Raw genomic sequence first — 20,719 nt, 5'->3', positions numbered from 1 at the left:
TGGCACAGATGTGGCAGGCACCGCGGCCCCCAACACAGGCGGCTCTGTCTGCTCGCAGTGACCCGCGGCCATGACCAATGCGGGTAATGCGCTGGCTCTGCCGCTGCCAGCGACCGCGGCGAAGCGCCGCAGCTGCTCACACGCGGCTCTGCAGCGCTCCTGTCCTGTTAGAAACCGTTTTCTTTCCGGCTTTTTTTACACGAACACCTCTGCTTTTTCCACGCGGAGAAGGGACACGACAGCGCTCAGGGATGAGATGGATTTATTGGATATTTGGCAGGTGACAGAACATGGCTTCCAGTTCGCAGGGCTCTGCTGGAGACGCTCCCGCTCGCTCCGGCGGTGCCAGAACAGGGAACCAGAGCCCCCAATGCCCTGGGGGTCCCTCTGCTGCCACGGGCACCTCGCTGTGGTCCTACCCGTGAAAACCGGGGTTCCCTCTCCTGGCACGAACCCCGGCACCGCGGCCCCGGCTGGGGGTGCCAATGCGGGGACAGGGCTCTGTCGCATCTTTAGGTGGGTTTGGCCTTGCGGGAGTTGCAAAGTTTCATTGCGAATCTGAATTTTGGGGTGCCGCCGTGCCGCCGCGCTCTGGTCCGGCCCCGCTCTTTGCTGGTGGCTCCCATTACGGGCTCCTGACAAAAAATGACTGTCCGGTTGCATAAAATAAACCCCCACATTGGAAAGGAAAGAAGCGCATCTGTGGTTACTTGTTTTCCACTGGCAGCCTCTGGTATGGGGGTGAGCCCGGTGCCAGCGCCACGGTGCCACGGTGCCGCCAGCCTGGGGACCTGCACCCACACTGGGCTGCGGTGACACCTGAGCAGGACACAGCCTGGGGACGGGAATTAAGGCCTGGCCTGAACTGTTCCGTTCCTCTGGGGGTTAAGGCGGTTATTCTGAAGGCAAACACTAGTTCACACACGGGTTTCAGGTCAGCCACAAGCAAGCTGCGCTGCTGGGGGGTTTGTCCCCTCCACACTGTCCCAGCGTGTCACTGCAGGAGGTGCCCGGTGTCACCGGGGTGCAGAATGGCTGCGGGCACCCTGCATCACGGTGCACGGCAGGGTGCGGGTTACCGGGGCCGTGCCGGCAACACCACAGCCTTGCCAGGACCCTGTGGATTGGGGGACACGGAGGTTCCCATCCTGAGCAAGCGCCGCCCCCGGCAGCACCAGCACCCACCTTGCGATCATAGAAAACATCTGCTAAACTGCTTTTCTGGCTAAAACAAAGGGCGCCGCGGGTGAGATGACGCAGCGCTGCGGCACGCAGGGCCGCGCCGGCCTGTGCCGGGGCAGCCGTTGGACTCGGTGACCCCGTGGGTCCCTTCTAACCCAGGACGTTCTACAGTCCTGTGATGTAACACACGTCGATGCGCACAACCCCGTCGATTCCACCGGGCTTTCTGAACCGAGCCCCCATGTCCCCGCTCCCCCGGTGGCAGCTGAAGTGAGAGGGGGAGGTCGCGGAGTGAGTAATAACAGGAACAGCAGCAAACGCGACGCCGCGCTGTGATCCCCCGCGGCCGCGGGACGCGCGTGCTCGCCCCCTCCGAACCCTCCTGTGCCGCATTTTGGGCCCCGGCACCTCGGAGGAGGTGACACCTTCAGCTGCTGGGTCTCCCGTCCCCCTTTCAGCGCTCACACCTCCCGCAGCCGCAGCCAAAGCTGCTGGCGCCAGCTCAACCGCGAGCGCACGGGGACGACCACGAATCGCGCTCGGTGTGCAGGTTATCACCACCTTCCTGTCCTTCGTGACAGCTCGTTCACAAGATTTATATCCAACTAAAGCTGCGGCCAGCACGGCTGTTTATTTTCTCTCCCCAAGGGCTGTGGGTGCCCGACCAGCACTCGCCGCCCAGCGCTGCGGTATCGGCTCCGGCAGGATGAGAAGCCCAGGGCTGGTTTCAGGGTTTATCGCTCCTTCCCATTCATCACCCCTGATAAATATTTATAGATGCGTTAGGGCACTCAGCTCCTTCCACTAAAAATAACATTCCTAAAAACCAAGGAAAGAAGAAGTCGCCGCTGATTGGAAGCAGTTCCCGTGTTTCCTAAGCGGCTGCGGAAGCGACGGCCAGCGCGGCTGGGCGGTGAGCTGCCAGCCTCACTGCACAACCGCCTTGCTTCTCTCCATTTGGAACAAAACCAAACTCGACTCCTGGAAATGAACACAGAGACGCTAATCTCGGCCTAGGAGCGGTTGTCCCTGAACTCCCTGCTCGTAAAGGGACATTTTCTAACAGTCGGAAGAGCAGCAGAGCCAGGAACGCCGGAGGGCGGTGGCTGGTGGCCCGTGCTGCTCTGCCAGGGTGACAGTGACATGGCACACGGCGGCAGCTGGACACTGTGGACAGTGCGGTGGTGTGGGATGGGGGGTTTTTTGGAGGCAGAACCCCCTTTGTGTCCCAGGCACCCGGGAGGCTCGACACCTGTTTTTTCATGCACACCGAGGGGCGAGAAGAAAGAACCAGCGTGTGACACGACGATGACACCATTTGGGAGGTGATCGATCCAGATCGGTACCTCGGCAGGAGCAGGAGCGTTGGCTTTCCTTCTGTGTTCTGTCTTTTTTTCTTTCCTCAAAGCTCCAGAGGTGTCTGAGTTTGACGGGGCATTGTCCGATGGCCGCTGGGGACCGCAGGAGGACGCTGGAGCATGCAGTGACCGAGGCCGGGGCCCGCGGGGCGCCCGCTCTCGTCGGCAGGTGGTGGAGGTTGGTCACAGGCGCACAATGGTGGATGGATCAGCTGGAACGTGCCTCTTCCAAAGGCCGGGGAGACGTCTCGGGCGCCAGCGCGACCCTCCGTGCCTGCGTCACCGAAACACGCGATCAGCGCCGCGGAGAGCCGGACAAGCTCCTCTCCTGGCACCTCCTGAACCTGCTGCTTGGGGCTCGGCATTGCCAGGGCAAGTGAGGGTGGGACAAACCTGCAGGACCCCCGTGACCATCGAGTGTCCTGCTGAGCCCAGAGCTCCTCAGCGGACCACCCGGGGACAGAGGGAACCCCGGATCCACCGGGACACGGGGCACACGGGTCCCCAGGCCCTGCGAGCGAGGCCTGTGAGCCAAAACATGGACTTGGCAAGCCAAGGTGGGCTCGGTGCCCCAAAGTCTGGCAACAGAAACGCCCTGAGGACACTGCCCGTCCCAGCCCCTCCGTCACCCAACGGTAACCGGAGCCACCGGGGCGGATTGGCTGGCACCACCGCCAGCCAGGCCCAGGAGGCCCCGTCACAGCTCCGGCACCACGAACAGGAACGTGAGGAACTAGAAGAACCATCGCAGTTTAAAGGACTTTTTTGCCTTTCACTGACGTGTCTTTTTTCTTCATTCTTTCTGGAGGATAAAGAAACCCGAAAGCAGCTTTTCTCCCTGGCACTTTGGGTTGTCTGTAGTTTAGCGCCCGTCAGGACCAGGTTTTGGTGGTGCTGGAGGCACCGCTGGGCTCGTCACCTCCAGACTGGGGCTCGGGGTGAGCGGGACAAAGCCGCCCTTCGCTCCAAAGCCATTAGAGTTAAAGGGGCCTCCAGAAAACGCCCCGCGCAGGCAGTTTGGGCAGCTCTGCTCTGCTGCCTTCCTCCCTAACGCTGCCGTTTCCCTCCTTCTTGAGTTACCAGATTGTTTCCCCGATGAGGCAGGACTTGAATTTCTAATGTGCTGGTTTTATCATGCAAAACCGTGCTTCAGATCCATCAGGACTAATTCGTCTGGCCCAGTATCTCTGTGGGCTGGGTCTGGGAAGCTAAAGATCAAAGACTTTCTCCTGTCTGGTTCCTACAGGCTGTGCTGGGAAGGTCCTGGGGAGGAGGTGACGCTGCGCTGGTCCCTGTCCCCTTCTGGCTGACGACACGTGTGTCCCCAGGGCGGTTCTGTGCCAGGAGAACCCTCTGGGAACGGTGGACGGTGGGTTTGTGGCCATGGGAAATCCCCAGCGAGGGTCTGGGGAGTGTGGGAACCGACCAGCGCCCACCCCAGCGTTTCAGGAGGGAGATAAGGACCTTATTCAGGTTCTTCAGAGGCACTGTCACCAGGGGCTCAGGTATTGTATTGTCACCAGGGGCTCAGGTATTGTACTGTCACCAGGGGCTCAGGCATTGTCACCAGGGGTCAGGAATTGTATTGTCACCAGGGGCTCAGGTGTTGTATTGTCACCAGGGACTCAGGTATTGTCACCAGGGGCTCAGGTGTTGTCACCAGGGGGTCAGGTATTGTCACCAGGGGCTCAGGTATTGTATTGTCACCAGGGGCCCAGGTGTCGTATTGTCACCAGGGGCTCAGGTGTTGTATTGTCACCAGGGGCTCAGGTACTGTTTGTCACCGGGGGCTCAGGTACTGTCACCAGGGGCTCAGGTATTGTTGTATTGTCACCAGGGGCTCAGGTGTTGTATTGTCACCAGGGGCTCAGGTACTGTATTGTCACCAGGGGCTCAGGTACTGTCACCAGGGGCCCAGGTGTTGTCGTATTGTCACCTGGGGCTCAGGTGTTGTATTGTCACCAGGGGCTCAGGCTTCCTCCCTCACCACTATCGCTGCTCTCCCACCACCTGTTTGTCCGTCCATCTGTTGTGCCTTATTATAACTTAAAGTGCTGGCTCTTTGAGGGCAGAGATCATATTTTTAGCACATCTGGACAGTGTTCAGTGCAACAGGGTCCTGTTTCCTGGCCGAGGCCTCTCGGTGTGGAATCAATACTAATAAAACAGGAGATAATTCTGCTCTCGCTGAAGTTAATGGTGTTTTCCCACTGTCTGCAGCAGGAACAGAGTTGGGTCTTAGCAAGGAAAACCTGATGTGCTTTGGAAGGGCTGCAGAGCAACGGGCAGGTGGGGAACATCCCTCACCTTGCGCAGAAATAGGAGGTAAAGGACAAGGGCAGGAGGTGACCAGGGCGTTGCGCCGGTCCTGCAGAGACGGGCATGAAACACAGCCCTGTGCTCACCTGAATCGCTGTGCAGCCGGCGGCCGTCCAGCTAACCTGCAACACAGGGCGAGAGGCACCGTCAGGACACGGGCAATATTTCTTCCTGTAAAATGAAACTTCTGCCCTCCCCATCCCCTATTGCCCCGTGGGTGACGCTGCTCGGGACCGCGGCAGCTCCGCGGCACAGGACGCACGGCAAGTCCTTGGAAACACGGGCGGGTAAAGAGGAAAGCGCTCCCGATCTTCCCGACCCCACAACCCAGCGGCGCCGCACACGGCCCCGTCCAGCGCCCCGCAGCGACAGGCTGAACAGGGGCCGTCCGGTTCTGGTGCCTCCAAGGGTGCAAACCCCGCAACCTCCAACCTGTGCTGCTGCTTGACCGCTGTTACGGTAAAGAAGTATTTTTTATGTTTAAATAGAATTGCCTGTATTTCACGTGTGCCCACGGCCTCTTGTCTTTTCACTGGGCACCACTGAGAAGATTGACAGGAAGCTCAACATGAGCCAACACTGTGCCCAGGTGGCCAAGAAGGCCAGTGGTGTCCTGTCCTGTATCCAAACCAGCGTGGTCAGCAGGACAAGGGCAGTGATCCTTCCCCTGTGCTCTGCATTGGGGAGGCCACACCTGGAGTGTTGTGTTCAGTTCTGGGCCCCTCAGCTCAGGAAAGAGATTGAAGTGCTGGAGCGGGTCCAGAGAAGAGCAACAAGACTGGGGAAGGGACTGGAACACAAGAACCATGGGGAGAGGCTGAGGGAGCTGGGCTTGTTTAGTCTGGAGAAGAGGAGGCTTAGAGCTGAGCTCAGCACTCTCTAGAACTACCTGAAGGGCAGTTCTAGCCAGGTGGGGATTGGGCTCTTCTCCCAGGCATCAGCAATAGGACAAGGGGCCATGGGCTTCAACTCTGCCAGGGGAAACTGAGGCTGGAGATGAGAAAGCAATTCTTTGCAGAGAGAGTGGTCAGGATTGGAATGGCTGCCCAGGGAGGTGCTGGACTCACCGGCCCTGGAGGTTTTTAAACTGAGACTGGACATGGCACTTAGTGCCATGGTCTAGTCAATGGACTGGAGCTGCACCAAGGGTTGGACTCGATGATCTCTGAGGTCTTTTCCAACCTAGTTGATTCTGTGATTCTGGCTCGGCTTCCTTTTCCATCAGGTATGTACACACATTGTTTTCCCAGCCTCTCCTCATGGGACAGATGCCGCAAGGCGTCCATCATCACCGGGCGCTCTCCAGCCTGCCCATGTCCCTCCTGTACTGGGGAGCCCAGCGCTGAGCAGGGGGCAGGACCGTCCCCCCCGGCCCTGCCGATGCTTTGCCCAGCGCAGCCCAGGGCACCGTTTCCCTGCTGTGCCCAAGGACCTGCTGCTGCCGCACGGTCACCCTGGTGTCCCCCAGGACGCTGAGGTTCTCTGCAAAGCTGCTCTCCGGATGGGTCCCCTCAGCACGTCCGGTGCCCGGGGCTGCTCCCAGGACTTTGCATTTCTTCGTGTTGAACTGCACGAGTCAACCCCAGAATCACACAGCGCCATCCTGGAAGGAACCCCATGGATCATCCAGTCCAACCTTTCCCTGGTCTAGCCAAGCTGGCCCAGCCCGGTCCAGATGAATCTTCAACGTGGCCAGTGTTGGGGAACCCACCACTTCCCTGGGGAGATCATTTCAATGGTTGATCCTTCTCGTTGGGAAAAACTCCTCTCTTGAGTCCAACTGGAATCTTCCCAGCAGTAACTTGTACCCATCGCCACTCGGTGTTTCCATGAGGTTCCCGTCCCTCCAGCCTGTCCAGGTCCCCAGCGTGACCCTCTGCCGTACCAGCCACTGCTCCTGGTCATCTGCAAAACTGCTGAGGACGGACCCTGCCCTGTCCCCCAGGAGCTCATCACAGCTGTTCAGTGTGAGCTGGGGAATGACCCATTAGAGAGCAGTGTAGGGGAAAGGGACCTGGGGGTCCTGGGGACAGCAGGGTGACCATGAGCCAGCACTGGGCCCTTGTGGCCAGGAAGCCAATGGTACCTGGGGTGGGTTAGAAGGGGGTGGTCAGTAGGTCAGAGAGGTTCTGCTGCCCCTCTGCTCTGCCCTGGGGAGACCACACCTGGAATCTTGTGTCCAGCTGTGGCCCCTCAGTTCCAGCAGGACAGGGAACTGCTGGAGAGAGTCCAGCGCAGCCACCAAGATGCTGGAGGGAGTGGAGCATCTCCCGTGGGAGGAAAGGCTGAGGGAGCTGGGGCTCTGGAGCTGGAGAAGAGGACACTGAGGGGGGACTCGTTCATGGGGATCAAGATGGAAAGGGGCAGTGTCAGGAGGATGGAGCCAGGCTCTTCTGGTGACAACCAGGGACAGGACAAGGGGCAATGGGTGCAAACTGGAACACAGGAGGTTCCACTGCAAGAGGAGAAGCAACTTGTTGGGGGTGAGGGTGGCAGAGCCTGGCCCAGGCTGCCCAGGGGGTTGTGGAGTCTCCTTCTGTGCAGACATTCCAACCCGCCTGGACACCTTCCTGTGTAACCTCATCTGGGTGTTCCTGCTCCATGGGGGGATTGCACTGGATGAGCTTTCCAGGGCCCTTCCCACTCCTGCACTCTGGGATCATGTCTGATTCCTTGAGGCAGACAGCTGCACGGACTCCATGTTTCATCATCATCAGTATTCCAAATTGGTTCTTTTTGGCTGAACAGATTTGATGGGGCTGCAAACCAAGTGCTTCCTTCCAGCCATCTGACAGAGTGGACCACAGCTCTTCAGTCCCTTTTCTAGTGATTTGGGGGCTGCAAAATCCAAACGGCCAATACATGTAGAGTTTCATTTCAGGTGACATCCCCACGAGTTCTCCTCCTGGTCACCACCAGCAGCACCATGTCTGGGAGAGGGATGGCAGGACCACGGCCCGCAGGGACAGTAATGCCCGTGCAATGGATGGACACGTCACAGCAGGTGCCATGAAGGGTGACCACAAAGAGCGCCGAGGTTGGCTGAACACCCTGGGGTGACACTGAACATGACTGGATGGAGGTGGCTTTGCCAGCTCCCAACCGGGCTCTTCTGCAGCCTGGAAACCCATGTAGGCATCTTCTCTGGAGATGCTGCTTGGTTTGTAATCCCAGCCAAAAACGATGCAGCCAACCTGGAGTCTTCACGAATGATTTCATCCTGCTAGAGCCACGTCACACCTCTGCTGCATCACAGCATGGTTTGGGTTGAAGGGAGCTTCCAAGCTCATCCAGTGCCACCCATGAGCAGGGACATCTCCACCGGCTCAGGTTGCTCAGAGCCTCATCCAGCATTTGAACGTCAGCCTCTCCAGCGGGGAAATGAGTTCTGAGGTTGATTAATTAGGAGAAATATGAAACAAGTTCGTGGGGAAAGTGGCAGAGGAGCCCAAGGGCGATGCTGTCCCTAGGAAACAGGTGGCAGCCGTGTCCCATGAGGAGCAGCGTCTCCCTGTCCATGCCGGTGCAGAAGTTGGGGACACAGGAGCCGCGGGTGATTTTTGTCCTTGCACATGGAGGAGGGAAGGGACAGCTCTGCCGGGCCGGGGACGCAGAGTCACCGTGCAGACACTGCACCGGCGTGGGGACCCCAGCGCGCAGCTCTGCCGGGCCGGGGACGCAGAGTCACCGTGCAGACACCGCACCGGCGTGGGGACCCCAGCGCGCAGCGTCCCGGACACGTGTCCGTGTGGGTGACACGGCTGAGCACAGGCGCTTGGGTGACACCTGCCTGGGCGCAGAAAGCCCAGAGCCCTGTCCCACGTGTGCGCTGGCGTCTGCAGGAGGGCTCCGTTTATACAGTGACCATTCCTCGAGTCTTCTGCCGCAGTTTCATCTCGCTAGCTCTGTGCCATTACGGAATCACTTACTCTCCGTCAGGGATAATATTTACATTCCACACAAAGGCTCCTGGGCCAAGTTCTGCTTTTGGTTACACGTCTCCATCCCCCCCACAAACTCCAGTGCTGTTGCAATGAGTAACAGAGCCGGATTTGTCTTACTACGTCTCCACTGCCATACATCATATTTCAGCTCTTCAAAATCCCCTTTCGCTGTTTCCCACGCAAGATACAAAGCACTTCTGGCAAAAAGCAGAAGGGGCATCTGCTAAGCATCTAAAATATTTAACTGAAGAAGAATGTTCTGGGGCAAAGTGAGCCCTGTGATTCAGAGCCAATGCGATTCTGCTTCGAAAACTCCTCTTTCAGCTAAAATCAAACTCATTGTGCTTCAAACTTACAACGTCTAATACTGATGCACTTCTCCATACAAACCTGTAATGTGTAATACTGATGGACACACCATCAGGAAGCCTTTCCAAACACCCAAAGGCTTTGTGGAACTGGCTGGACAGGAAAACTCAGGAAAACAAGCTCTTTTGGTGAGAAACGCGAGCCCCACCACGGCTTTGCCGGGGGAAAACGCGCGTGCAACAGAAAAAGGGTAAAAATGTCCAGTTTGTTGATGCTGAAATGAGTTTTGGCTCAATGAGGCAAACGCTTGGGCTGACTCAAACCTGGCCAAGCGCGCTTCTCACGCTTTGCTTAAAGCAGGGGAAGCAGAGGCCGAGAGCCCCGAGCGAGGTCCGGGAGCGGCGCCGGTGCCGGCGGGAGGAGCCGGACCCCGCAGACCCCAACCCGCGCGCCCCACGCCTGCGCCGGAGGCTCCCAGCCCCACGCGGCTCTGCTCGCGCGTGTCCTGGGGACACCATAGGCAGATGGGGCCTGAGGAGGATTTGCAGCCAGACCTGCAGCCGGAAGCCGAAAGGGACCCCCAGTGAAACCGCGCTCGGGCACGGCGCTGCCCACGCGGGATCGCCCGCAGCAGAGCCGCTCCAGCGCTTGGCACAGGAGGCAGCGGTTCCGCAGATGATGGTCCCACCACTCAGAACTTCACAGGGAACCGGCCCACGCTTCCGTTTCTTTTCTGACACCACCTGAACTGGATTTCTTGCAGCGCCCAAAGCAAGTCCCCCTCGCTTACATGTCGTGAAGATCTGGGCATGACCGCTGCTGAAAACAGTCCTGAAAGCCGAACACACAGGCTGGAGAAACCCAGCGGGACCTCAGCTCGAGCCACGGTGGATGCTCCTCGTGAAAAGGGCTGTGGGGCATTGGAACAGGCTGCCCAGGGCAGTGCTGGAGTCACCAGCCCTGGAGGGTTGGACAGACGGACATGAGGTTCTCAGGACACGGGGCAGTGCTGGGCTGGGTTATGGTTGGACTCAACAATCCTGAGGGGCTTTTCCAACCAAAATGACTCTATGATTCTATGAAATGGAGCTGGGAAAACGAGCTCCTGCAGACCAGCAAGTCGGAACGTGCCCTACAGCTCATCTACAGCTACACCCCCTTACCTTGGTCCTTTCCATTCTGCATTTTTTCTGTTTCTTCTTCATCTTCTTCCTCTGCTTCAAAACAAGAGAAAAAGAAAAAAGTGCATGTGAGACAAGTAGGTGAGAGAACTTGGAGAGTCTTTTTGGGGTGAGGAAGAACCGGCTTTGCAGGCACAGCTGACATTGCAGGGAAAGGAGGACGGGAGTTCGGGATCACAGAGTCCCAGAGTCCCAGAGTGTCAGGGGTTGGAGGGCCCTGGAAAGCTCATCCAGTGCAATCCCCCCATGGAGCAGGAACACCCAGATGAGGTTACACAGGAAGGTGTCCAGGTGGGTTGGAATGTCTGCACAGAAGGAGACTCCACAACCCCCTGGGCAGCCTGGGCCAGGCTCTGCCACCCTCACCCCAACAAGTTGCTTCTCCTCTTGCAGTGGAACCTCCTGTGTTCCAGTTTGCACCCATTGCCCCTTGTCCTGTCCCTGGTTGTCACCAGAAGAGCCTGGCTCCATCCTCCTGACACTCCCCCTTTCCATCTTGATCCCCAGGAATGAGTCCCCCCTCAGTCTCCTCTTGTCCAGCTCCAGAGCCCCAGCTCCCTCAGCCTTTCCTCACACGGGAGATGCTCCACTCCCTCCAGCATCTTGGTGGCTGCGCTGGACTCTCTCCAGCAGTTCCCTGTCCTGCTGGAACTGAGGGGCCACAACTGGACACAAGATTCCAGGTGTGGTCTCCCCAGGGCAGAGCAGAGGGGCAGGAGAACCTCTCTGACCTACTGACCGCCCCCACAAGGAGAACCTGTACGGAAGCATCAACACCCTTCCTCCGGCACAGTGTTAGAACAGTCCGCACTCCATCCTGATGGGATGATCAGAGGTTGTGGAGCGTGAGCTGGAGCACAGCTGGGCAGGAGCCCACGGCTCTTAGGCTGAACTCAAATCAAGCAAGAACAATGAAAATGGTTTAGGGGGAGGTGAGGCCCTCGGAAGGTCCCTCCTGGTGTTGGAGGCTTTGCCCACACAAGGTGTCCAGTGACAACAGTGGGCAAAGCCGCCCAGCTGGTGACAGGCGAGACCCAGTGGGTCATTATATTTATCTCCGGTTAAGCTGAAGGCAGTTTATGGGCAGGCTCATATTCACACAGCAGAGAGTGGGAGCAGAAGGTCACATTCTTCTGCAGATGGTGGCTCATATCTCTCTGCACAACATTTTGGTGAGCCCTGTGTAAACAGGTAACAGTCATGGCGAGCGGTGATATCACCCTGCCCACCCCACACGCTGGGGAGCAAAGACAGGGAGAAAACCTGCAATAAAAGGCGCTGTTTGAAAACCTGAAGCACTTTGATTATCTGATCCAAAGGGATCTATAAACACCTGCTCTCTTTGTTGCTCTGACACCCGGGAGTCACACAGCCCCTGTCCACCCGGTGATGGCCACTGATGTGTCCTGAATGCGAGGGTGGAGATCACCGACCAAACCAAACGCGGTTCTAACAACAAGGGACGTGACCTGCAGCTTGGCAGCCGCGCCGGGTCCTGAACCTGCTCTGCAGGGCCGAGTCGGCCCCAGCAGCATCGCAACCCCCGGGACCAGCACCACCCGTCCCTTTGAGCTCGGCTGGAGTAAAACCGGTACCAGCGCTCCGGGGCGGCAGCGGGAGCACCAGAGCACAGCGCAGGAGGGCACAGCGGGGACAGCCAGCGCACCTCGGGAGGCCCCTCCGGGACGGGTGACCCCAGCGGAGTCTCCCGGCCCCGAGCGGTTCTGTGGGCGCTGCAGAGCAGAGGCAGCGCGGCGTGGGCGCTGTGCGCTGGCTCACCAGCGCTCCGGCACAATGCCGCAGCTAAATCGGGGAGCCCGGGGCTGGAGGAGGTGTCTGTTCTCACAGTCACCTCCGGGACAACGCGCGTTCAATCCCGCCGACTCTCATCAGCTGAGGATAACTCATGCTCTTCCTCATGTACACAAACGGAATGATTTCAGATACTTTCAAGGGAGCCTTTTTTAGTAGCTGCGTATCCTCAAGTAGGAGACTGCAATTAATCCCACGCTCTGCTGCTGAAAGCAAAAAGCCCGTGCCTGCCCTGCAGGCAGCTGCTCTGGGCAGGTTTGCCCGCGGGCGCCAGCCCAGAGAGGAGCGAGCTGTGCGTCCCGAGCGCGGTGATTTATGGAAGCAACACCGAGCCCTTCGCCGCAACGGCACCGCGATGCTGCTGTCATACATGAAAGGCTTTATTAACTCACAGCTGCCTCTGCAGCCTAGGCGCGGGGTTTAGACCGAGAGAATTTACTGCTTAGCAGTAAAATATCAACCCGGTTTATAACTGTGACTTCTCCATTGAGGGCAGTGGGAACAAAGAGCTGAACTGTTTTTAATCCGGACCTTGGTGAGTTTATTGGGGGGATTATGTGGTGCCACTACCAGACAGAGCAAGGGGCTGGGGTGGCACAAAACAGACGCCATGGGCCTCGGTCTGGAAGTAGAACGCTTTACTTGCTTCTTAGGAGAGAAGGCAACATGCAAACAACCTGCTGGAATCCTAAATGGTCGTACACAGCAGCACCGATGAGGCTCCAGAGCCACAGGACATGTCCCTGGAGCTCAGCAGAGCTGCTCCAGCCCCATCGGGGAGTTCGCCTGCACCAGCACAACAAAACCACAGAGGGAATCATTATCTGTTTTTCCACAGCGCTGGTTAATCCTTTGTTGCAATTGGCCTCGCGTGTATTTACTAAATATTTGCGATTTCGGCATCTGAGGGAGATTGGCTGCAGAGGAGTCTCACCCGCTGCTCCGGCACCACGCCACCCACCAGCAGCCTGGGGACACCCAGACGTGGCTTCTGGTGCCAGGGGCTCTGGGAGCTGCACGCGGGGACACGCGTGGCCGCTGCGCTCTGCTCGGCGTCCCGGCGGGACCAGCGCCGGCCAGGTGCGTGTCGGCAGAGCCTCAGCCATCCGCGACAAAGTCAACGGGCAGCCTGTCCAGGAGGCGTTTGGAGTTCTCAGGGATGTCAGCTATAAAAATGATTTTTCATTTTACCACTGTAGCAACGAACACATAATCTGGCATTACACTTTAAAGAGGTTTTACAAACAATAAATCTGAAGACAAATCAGCTTGTGGCTTCGAGCTCCCCTTTTTCTGCTGCGCGTCACGCTGCTAAGTAACTCCTACCTGAGTGAAGCTCCTTCACCAGCGACGACATGGTGTTGGTGATGGAATCGGCCGCTACCAGCAGGTCGTTGCGGAGGTTCCTCCTCGTACCTGCAGCAGAGCACACACAGCGGGGTCGCACCGTGCCCACCCTCCCGGCACACGGTGCCGAGCCCCGCGCCCCCCGGGCCCCGCGGGACAGGGCTCGCCTGCCCCGTCCGGGCAGCTCGGCTTGGCGAGAGATGGCGATCTGCACAGACAGCGCGGTGCTGCTCCGCTGCCTGGTCGTCTGCTCTGCTAATTAGTGATCACGCAGCTCTGCACCCTGACGAGGACGCTGCTCGTAGGGCAGATGCTGCTGTCCCCAGACCGGTGTCACTGGCCGCTGGCCCTGGTGCGGCTCATCCGTCTCCTGCTTCATGCAGGGTTGTCATCGCTGCCGGCTTCTCTGTGGCAGCTGCCGTCACTGAGGCTGCAGGGGAACAACCCATAACTGGACTCTTGTGTTCTGCAAGAATCCTCCCGGGTGTGCCGCAGCGCTGGGGCTGTGCTGTCACCCAGTGCCACCAACCTGCCCGGGTCCAGCAGCTCTGCGCTGTCACCCAGTGCCACCAACCTGCCCGGGTCCAGCAGCTCTGCGCTGTCACCCAGTGCCACCAACCTGCCCGGGTCCAGCAGCTCTGCGCTGTCACCCAGTGCCACCAACCTGCCCGGGTCCAGCAGCTCTGTGCTGTCACCCAGTGCCACCAACCTGCCCGGGTCCAGCAGCTCTGCGCTGTCACCCAGTGCCACCAACCTGCCCGGGTCCAGCAGCTCTGCGCTGTCACCCAGTGCCACCAACCTGCCCGGGTCCAGCAGCTCTGCGCTGTCACCCAGTGCCACCAACCTGCCCGGGTCCAGTCCGGACCCCCGGCTGGTGCCGCCCTCTGCTCGAGAGCCTTGCTGAGCCCCTTTCCTCCGGCACCCCTGCACTGTTCTGGTTTGATCTGGAGGTTTGGTGCCGGGGTCGCGGTTCCCCCAGCATGCTCTGTAGCCGCAGTGTCTCAGGTTGCGGAGCCATCGGCCCCGGGTGGGAGCTCTGCTGGGAACAGGTCCCTGTGACGTCCTGTGTCCCCACCCCAGCCGTCCCCATCCTGCACAGAAACGGCTTTAGGTGGCTGCGGTCCCAGCGGGCACCGGCACAGCCCCAGAGCGCGGCTCCGACACCGAGGGCCTGCCCGCGCCCTCGGATCCCGCGTGGGGATCCCGTCCTGCGTCTGCTCCCGCCGGGCCATGCAGGTGACACGTGTGGCCTCGCAGGGACAGCGAGGGGACGTTCTGCAGCGGGACTGAGCTGCAGCAGCGACAACTGGCCATGACCTGTTTCCTGGTTTGAAATCAGGCGGCTCTCCCATCCCAGACGTGCCGTGTCCATCTCCAGAACGTGGCGCCGGAATTCACTCCGTCCTCGGCCACGGAGCCCCCAGAGCTCCCGCGCCGCACCCGTGGCTTTCGGCACCGTTGGAGCGGCGTCCGAGCGCTGCCGGGCTGCGGCGCTTCCCACCAGCGCCCTCCCCCCGCTGGGCTGCAAACCCCCAGCAGTGCTCCCGAGGCCGCGCGCGCTCCTGTGCGCGCACTGTGTGCAGCTCCGGGGGAAAAAATGCAGGTTTCGGCCAAAAAGCCTGGGGCCTGTGACTGAGGGGACTCCTCGGCAGCTCTCACACGATGGAGGCGGCTTTACGCAGGTGCCTCGATGTGCCATCCCTGCGGGTGACACCGCGGCGCGGCCACCACCCTGCCCAGCACTACCTGGGGAGAGAAAGGCTGGAGAACACAGCCTGGCTCCCCTGAGAACCAGCTGAATAAGGTTAGCGAGCTCGTCTGGCCACGGCCGGGCAGGAGCCAGCCCGAGCCCTCCTGCCTGCTGCTATTCAATTACTTTATTATGTAAAAACACAGAAATTTTATCCTGTTTCCTGTGTTCTCCACTTGCCTTGAATTTGCCTGATTTTGCATGATTAATGTGCAAAAGCACTAATTGTGCAGATTGCCTTTCCGGAAGGATCATTCCAGGAAACTTGTTACGGAGCCTGTTGACCATTTCTTTCTTGCCATCATTTTTCTGGTAGTCGAACGAGCCACCGCTGTGGTTGTCACGAGAGGAACCTGTGCCTTCCTGTTGGCAGCAGCGGACCGTCCTTGCACCTGAACAACCCTGAGGGACTGTTGCCTTCTCTTCCAAGAAGTTTTCCAAGGAGATGATGCTCGCTGTGCCTGAATATTTCAACCCGAACACCACCAGGGCATTTTACTCTAATACCGTGTCACTGCGTTCTTCCCCTGGCCAAAGGGAAGACCAAGAGATCACCTACAGAGGAAACTACACGATCAAGACGGTCGCAAGTCCTCAGCCCAGCCCTGACGAGTTTTATACAACACCTGGTGCATTGCAACAGACATTGGAGATGCTGCCAGGTGTTCAAAACCTGGAAAAACACCCCAAGTTTTCACTTCGGGCAATATCAACACGTCCTGATGAAGATGATCCCCTTCTGAACCCGGCACTCAGGTCCAAGGCGCTAATGAGCTCGTGATTAATCACATCAGCTTCCACCAAGCCAGGAGTGCGAGGAAGGCAGCGCTGGACATTGCAAACCACACGGAGCTTTGCTTTGTCACGGCTTTGCCTGCATCTCCAAAGGAAAAAGCAGGTGGATACAGAGCAGATTGGGATGCCAGAGCAATACTGTAAAACGAGAAGAAAATCAAGTAGGACAGTTAATGTGCTACTGTAACCAGGCGTTCGTCACTCCCAGCCGCAGAAAGGAGATGATTTTGTCTCTTTGTGCTTTCCTAATTAAGAAAGGAAAGGGGGAAATGCTGAGGCAGATGGAGCAGGTTTTCCCAGCGCCGGGCAGGACCCATGCGCTGCTGTTCCGCTCCACGCGGCCCGGAGGGAGCTGCGGCGGGGGCCGGAGCAGCAGCTGCTGCGGGAATCGGCTCCGCGCCGCACCGGCCAAGCTGCGGAGCTGCAGAGGAGGCGACCGGACCACCCACGGCCGCGGACGGAGCCTCGCACGTTTGGCACCCTGCCTCCGGGAAGCAACGCTCCGCTGCCGGCTCTGGCAGCGCTCAGAGACACGAGGAGCTTGTTCCTGCCGCCGGGATGGGGAAAGACACGTCCTCCTCATGGCCGAGCTGCGGGGACTCCGTGCCTTTGGATGGGCGTCCCCACCACCCACCCGCTCACGAGAACGTTCCCTCCATGGATCCTGCTGGACATTCCAGGCACCAAATACCCGTTAAAAGTGCTCACGGACCCTTCTGCTCCCCCGCTGCCCTTCTGGCCGCTCCCCTGACCTTCCGCTGGGCAGCAGCTCCTTTAGGCAAGGAAGATCATCCTAGCAGGACGTATCCATTGAGCAGCTGATAAATGCAAATCGTTATTTAGAACTCCTTGGGTTTCGAGGTACATCATCAGTTCTGGGAAGTTTATTTTCCTGTTTTCTTTGTTTTGAAAAGGAGACCGCCCATCTGTTAGTATTCCACACTAATATCCATGATATTTCCTACTCGGAATGAGAAAACGCCACCTCCAGCTTAGTGACTCTGTATGACACAATCGTCTTCTTTCAAAGAAGCAAACAAGCCGGCCGGTGCGGCGAGGCGAGGGCTCCGGTCGGTGCCCAGGAACCCGGCACCAGCGCTCCCAGGTGTCCAGCACGCCGTGGGATGTCCCACCGAGCACCAAGAGGTCCATGGGAAGAGCCACCACCCGCAAACAGGTGGAGTCCTGACCTAAGGACAGGGGGATCTGTCCATCTTTCCGTGTCAACAAGAAGAATACAAAACACAGGTGGACATGCAGCTCCAGGAACGTGGCTCATGTTCAGAAACAACCTCTGTGTCCGCTGGAGGGACCCAGGGACACCAGGTCCTGCTTTTCCCACAGCTCTACAGCCCAGGATGCTCTGGAGGGCTAAAGATGCAGAACTCTAGACCAAAATGAGCAAAAGAGAAGAAAAGAGCAGAGAAAACCTGAGCGGCCCCACTCGTGGAAACACGGAGCGCAGGCTCCCATTCCTGCGGGGACGGCGTCACCCACCGCGAGCTGCGCTGCACAGGAACCAGTCTCTGTCCTGCACTGAGACAGTCCCAAATGTAAACCACATTCGCCGAGTCTGTGGCACACCTGGCTGTGCCTGTTTCCCCATCGCCGGGAGGCCGTCCCTCCTCGGTCTGCAGGACACTCCAGCTCCTCCGGCCGGCTCCGCGCCCTGGACCCTTCTTGAACCAACAAGGGTTTGACGTGGACAAGTTGGATTTCTTTGAAAAGCCTGACTGTAAAATTATTATATTATTATTATTAAAGCAACAGCAGCCAAGTATAAACTCCCACTACCTACAGAATTTGGGGAATAAAAAGATGTATGTCAACTGCTGCCCTGATTTTCTTCAAGGCATGAGAAGCTGTGTTATTCACAAATGGACCATTTACCCGCCTGGTCCAACCACACTGATTTTACCGAAGAACCGGAGGACACGGTGGACAGAGGAAAACAGCTGAAACCACCTCATCACCCAGCACTTCTGATGTCCACAGATGGAGCAGGAAGACGCCATGAGTTAAGGCCAGCAAGTGATGGTATTTTCAAATGCAGAGGGGAGTAACACGTAGAAAAGGTGCAAACGGAGCTCCAGCCATTGGAGCAAGAAAAAGTTCATCGTCCTATTTGCCATGCTTCTTCACTATGGTCTCTCTTCTCTTCTTCTCTCTTCTTCTCTCTTCTCTTCTCTTCTCTTCTCTTCTCTTCTCTTCTCTTCTCTTCTCTTCTCTTCTCTTCTCTTCTCTTCTCTTCTCTTCGCCTCGGGCTGCTTGCTTTCCTACTTTTGGTCATCAAACTCCTTTTTCCTCTTGCAAGTCATAGCACAGTTCAACCACCAGATTCGTAAATACAACCAGTTTTTAATTACTTGTGGGTGTAGCTTTCCAGGATGGAAGACTGGGAAGATTCCTTCCCTGGAGGGAAGATCATCAACACAGAAATAATTTCATCGAGTTGTAAAGATTAAAAACATGTCCCTGATCTCCTTAGTCTGGAGCACAGGAAAGGAGTTTGTAATTATTGTCTCATTATTGGCGAGTTGTGCTTCCTTTGCACACAGAATCACCAAATCATGGGATGGTTTGGGCTGAAGGGACCGTTAAAGCTCCCCCAGTCCCCCCTGCCATGAGCAGGGATGTCTGCACCAGCTCAGGGTGCCCAGAGCCCCGTCCAGCCTGGCCTGGGATGTCTCCAGGGATGGTTCATCCACCACCTCTCACAGAATCCCAGAGCGCCAGGGTTGGAGTGACCTGGAAAGCCCATCCAGTGCAATCCCCCCGGAGCAGGAACACCCAGATGAGGTTACACAGGAAGGTGTCCAGGCGGGTTGGAATGTCTGCACAGAAGGAGACTCCACAACCCCCTGGGCAGCCTGGGCCAGGCTCTGCCACCCTCACCCCCAACAAGTTGCTTCTCCTCTTGCAGTGGAACCTCCTGTGTTCCAGTTTGCACCCATTGCCCCTTGTCCTGTCCCTGGTTGTCACCAGAAGAGCCTGGCTCCATCCTCCTGACACTCCCCCTTTCCATCTTGATCCCCAGGAATGAGTCACCCCTCAGTGTCCTCTTGTCCAGACTAAAGAGCCCCAACTCTCTGGCCAACTCTCAACCCACCTCTCTGGGCAACCTGGGCCAGGCTCTCAGCACCCTCAGCACAAACAATTGCTTCCGTACACGCAGTCTGAGCGTCCCCTGGTTCACACCGGATCGCCACGGCCGCGGTTCTGCTCGTCGTGACACTCACCTGGCGTGAACGCGTCCTGCGCGTCTCCCCCGGTGCCGGGCAGCGCGTCCTGCGGGCCGTGGGTCGGGGTGGAGCCGGCCGAGGTGGATCTGACGGGCACGGGCAAGGGGCGGCCGGTGCCGTGGGTGGGCGAGGAGTGCGCCGAGCCGGCGGCCTGCGCCTGCGCGGAGACACACACACATCACTAACGGCAAACACTTCTTTCTGGGTCAGCATCTAAAAATAATTCTGTAAAAAAAAACCCCAAAACCAGCACGCTTAAGGGAAAATGCTTCACCAAAACTCTCCATTTGAGTAATACGTGATGCACGCGGGTGCTGTGAGAGGGCCCCGCGGTGGTGGCACGCTGGTGCCAGTGTCACGCCGTGGTGGCAGCACCGGGTTGGGCTGCACGTGGTCCTCACAGCGTCGGACCCGCGGCCCCATTCTGCGAGCTGCCCGTGTCACCAGACATCGAATAAATCCCAGGACACGGAGTGACCGAACCAGCCCGGGCTCCACAAGGACCCGCCAGCCGCTCGGCGTCTGCCCTCCTCCCACGGGCGGCCGTGACGGAGCCCACAGCTCCGCGGTGCCACCCGGGCTCTGCTGAAGGTCCATCCCCTTTTCTAACTGATTTTTATACATTTCATATATTTTTGTTCATTGCTAAAATAGTGATTTTTAAAAGCTTTTAATTTTACATTTCCTTCCAGCCAAGCCCTCCCTGTGCTGCTCCAGGAGCCTCTCGAGCACCGTTGTGCGGCGGGTGCCGGAGCCTCCCGGAGCAAACCCTGGAGCTCCCTGCAGGGTCCTCCAGGTGCTGCCCACCTCCTCGGCATCTGCTGAACTTCAGAGCAAATCGCAAACAAATACACCAGATTTATTTTTGTTCTCTGGCATTTGAAGGCTCAGAGGAAACTGCTGTAATATTCACTTGGGCAAAACTGCCCAGCTCAGCGCAGCTGCTGCCCCAGCAAAGGCTCCGCAGCCCAACCTGAGGCTGATGGGCAGGGACAGGATACAAATACAGATGACGACATGCGCTTATTGGCTCCGTGCTTCCAAAAATGATCTCACGAAGCACCCTGCGTGTGGCGCTGGCAGAGAGCAGGGAGGCGGACACCGAGCAATGCCGGGTGCCGAAGGACATTTGCAGAGATGTCCCCACCTCTCTCGGGTCCCACCTCCCTCCCCATCCATCCTCACTGCCTGGGGACAATGTCCCCTGCCCGGAGCACCGGCCATCCTGACAAGTGCTTTGAATGCGCACAGCATCACATTGTCAATAATCTGCTCTCTGCAGCCACTCGTGTGTTGCAACAGCCTCCCGACCCTCTTGCTCCAGCGCAGAGCTCCCAGGGCTGGGTTCTGGTGCTCTGCCGCACGGCTTTACGATCTGTCACCGTATTGATATTTCGGCACGGTCCCTGTGCTGCCCTTGATTAACAGTGAGCTGCTCGTAACCCAGCGCCCGACGAGAGGCAGCAGCCGCGTGGCCCCC

At 58.2% G+C, this 20,719-nt stretch overlaps 1 protein-coding gene across 11 annotated transcripts in view; it reads right to left on the bottom strand.

Annotated features, from left to right (window-relative positions):
- Window positions 1–245: 245 nt before the first annotated feature.
- The window catches only part of DTNB (dystrobrevin beta), a 181,351-nt gene continuing 160,877 nt past the window's right edge, over window positions 246–20,719 (bottom strand). For 9 of the 11 annotated variants that reach the window (XM_065055427.1, XM_065055423.1, XM_065055425.1 and 6 more), the window contains 5 exons: window positions 19,237–19,396; window positions 13,432–13,521; window positions 10,276–10,329; window positions 4,946–4,981; window positions 246–2,814 (listed from right to left, as the gene is read on the bottom strand). In XM_065055427.1, the coding sequence (XP_064911499.1) occupies window positions 4,977–4,981; window positions 10,276–10,329; window positions 13,432–13,521; window positions 19,237–19,396 (309 nt within the window). In that variant the 3' untranslated portion in view covers window positions 246–2,814; window positions 4,946–4,976. The remainder of the gene's footprint in view (window positions 2,815–4,945; window positions 4,982–10,275; window positions 10,330–13,431; window positions 13,522–19,236; window positions 19,397–20,719) is intronic. The other 2 variants (XM_065055424.1, XM_065055426.1) reach the window with 2 other exon arrangements.

The sequence above is a fragment of the Columba livia genome, chromosome 3 (genome assembly GCF_036013475.1).
Source record: "Columba livia isolate bColLiv1 breed racing homer chromosome 3, bColLiv1.pat.W.v2, whole genome shotgun sequence".
In the NCBI taxonomy this organism is placed as follows: domain Eukaryota; kingdom Metazoa; phylum Chordata; class Aves; order Columbiformes; family Columbidae; genus Columba; species Columba livia.
The sequence above is the reverse complement of the archived record's forward strand: the minus strand, read 5'-3'. Positions and strand labels throughout refer to the sequence as shown.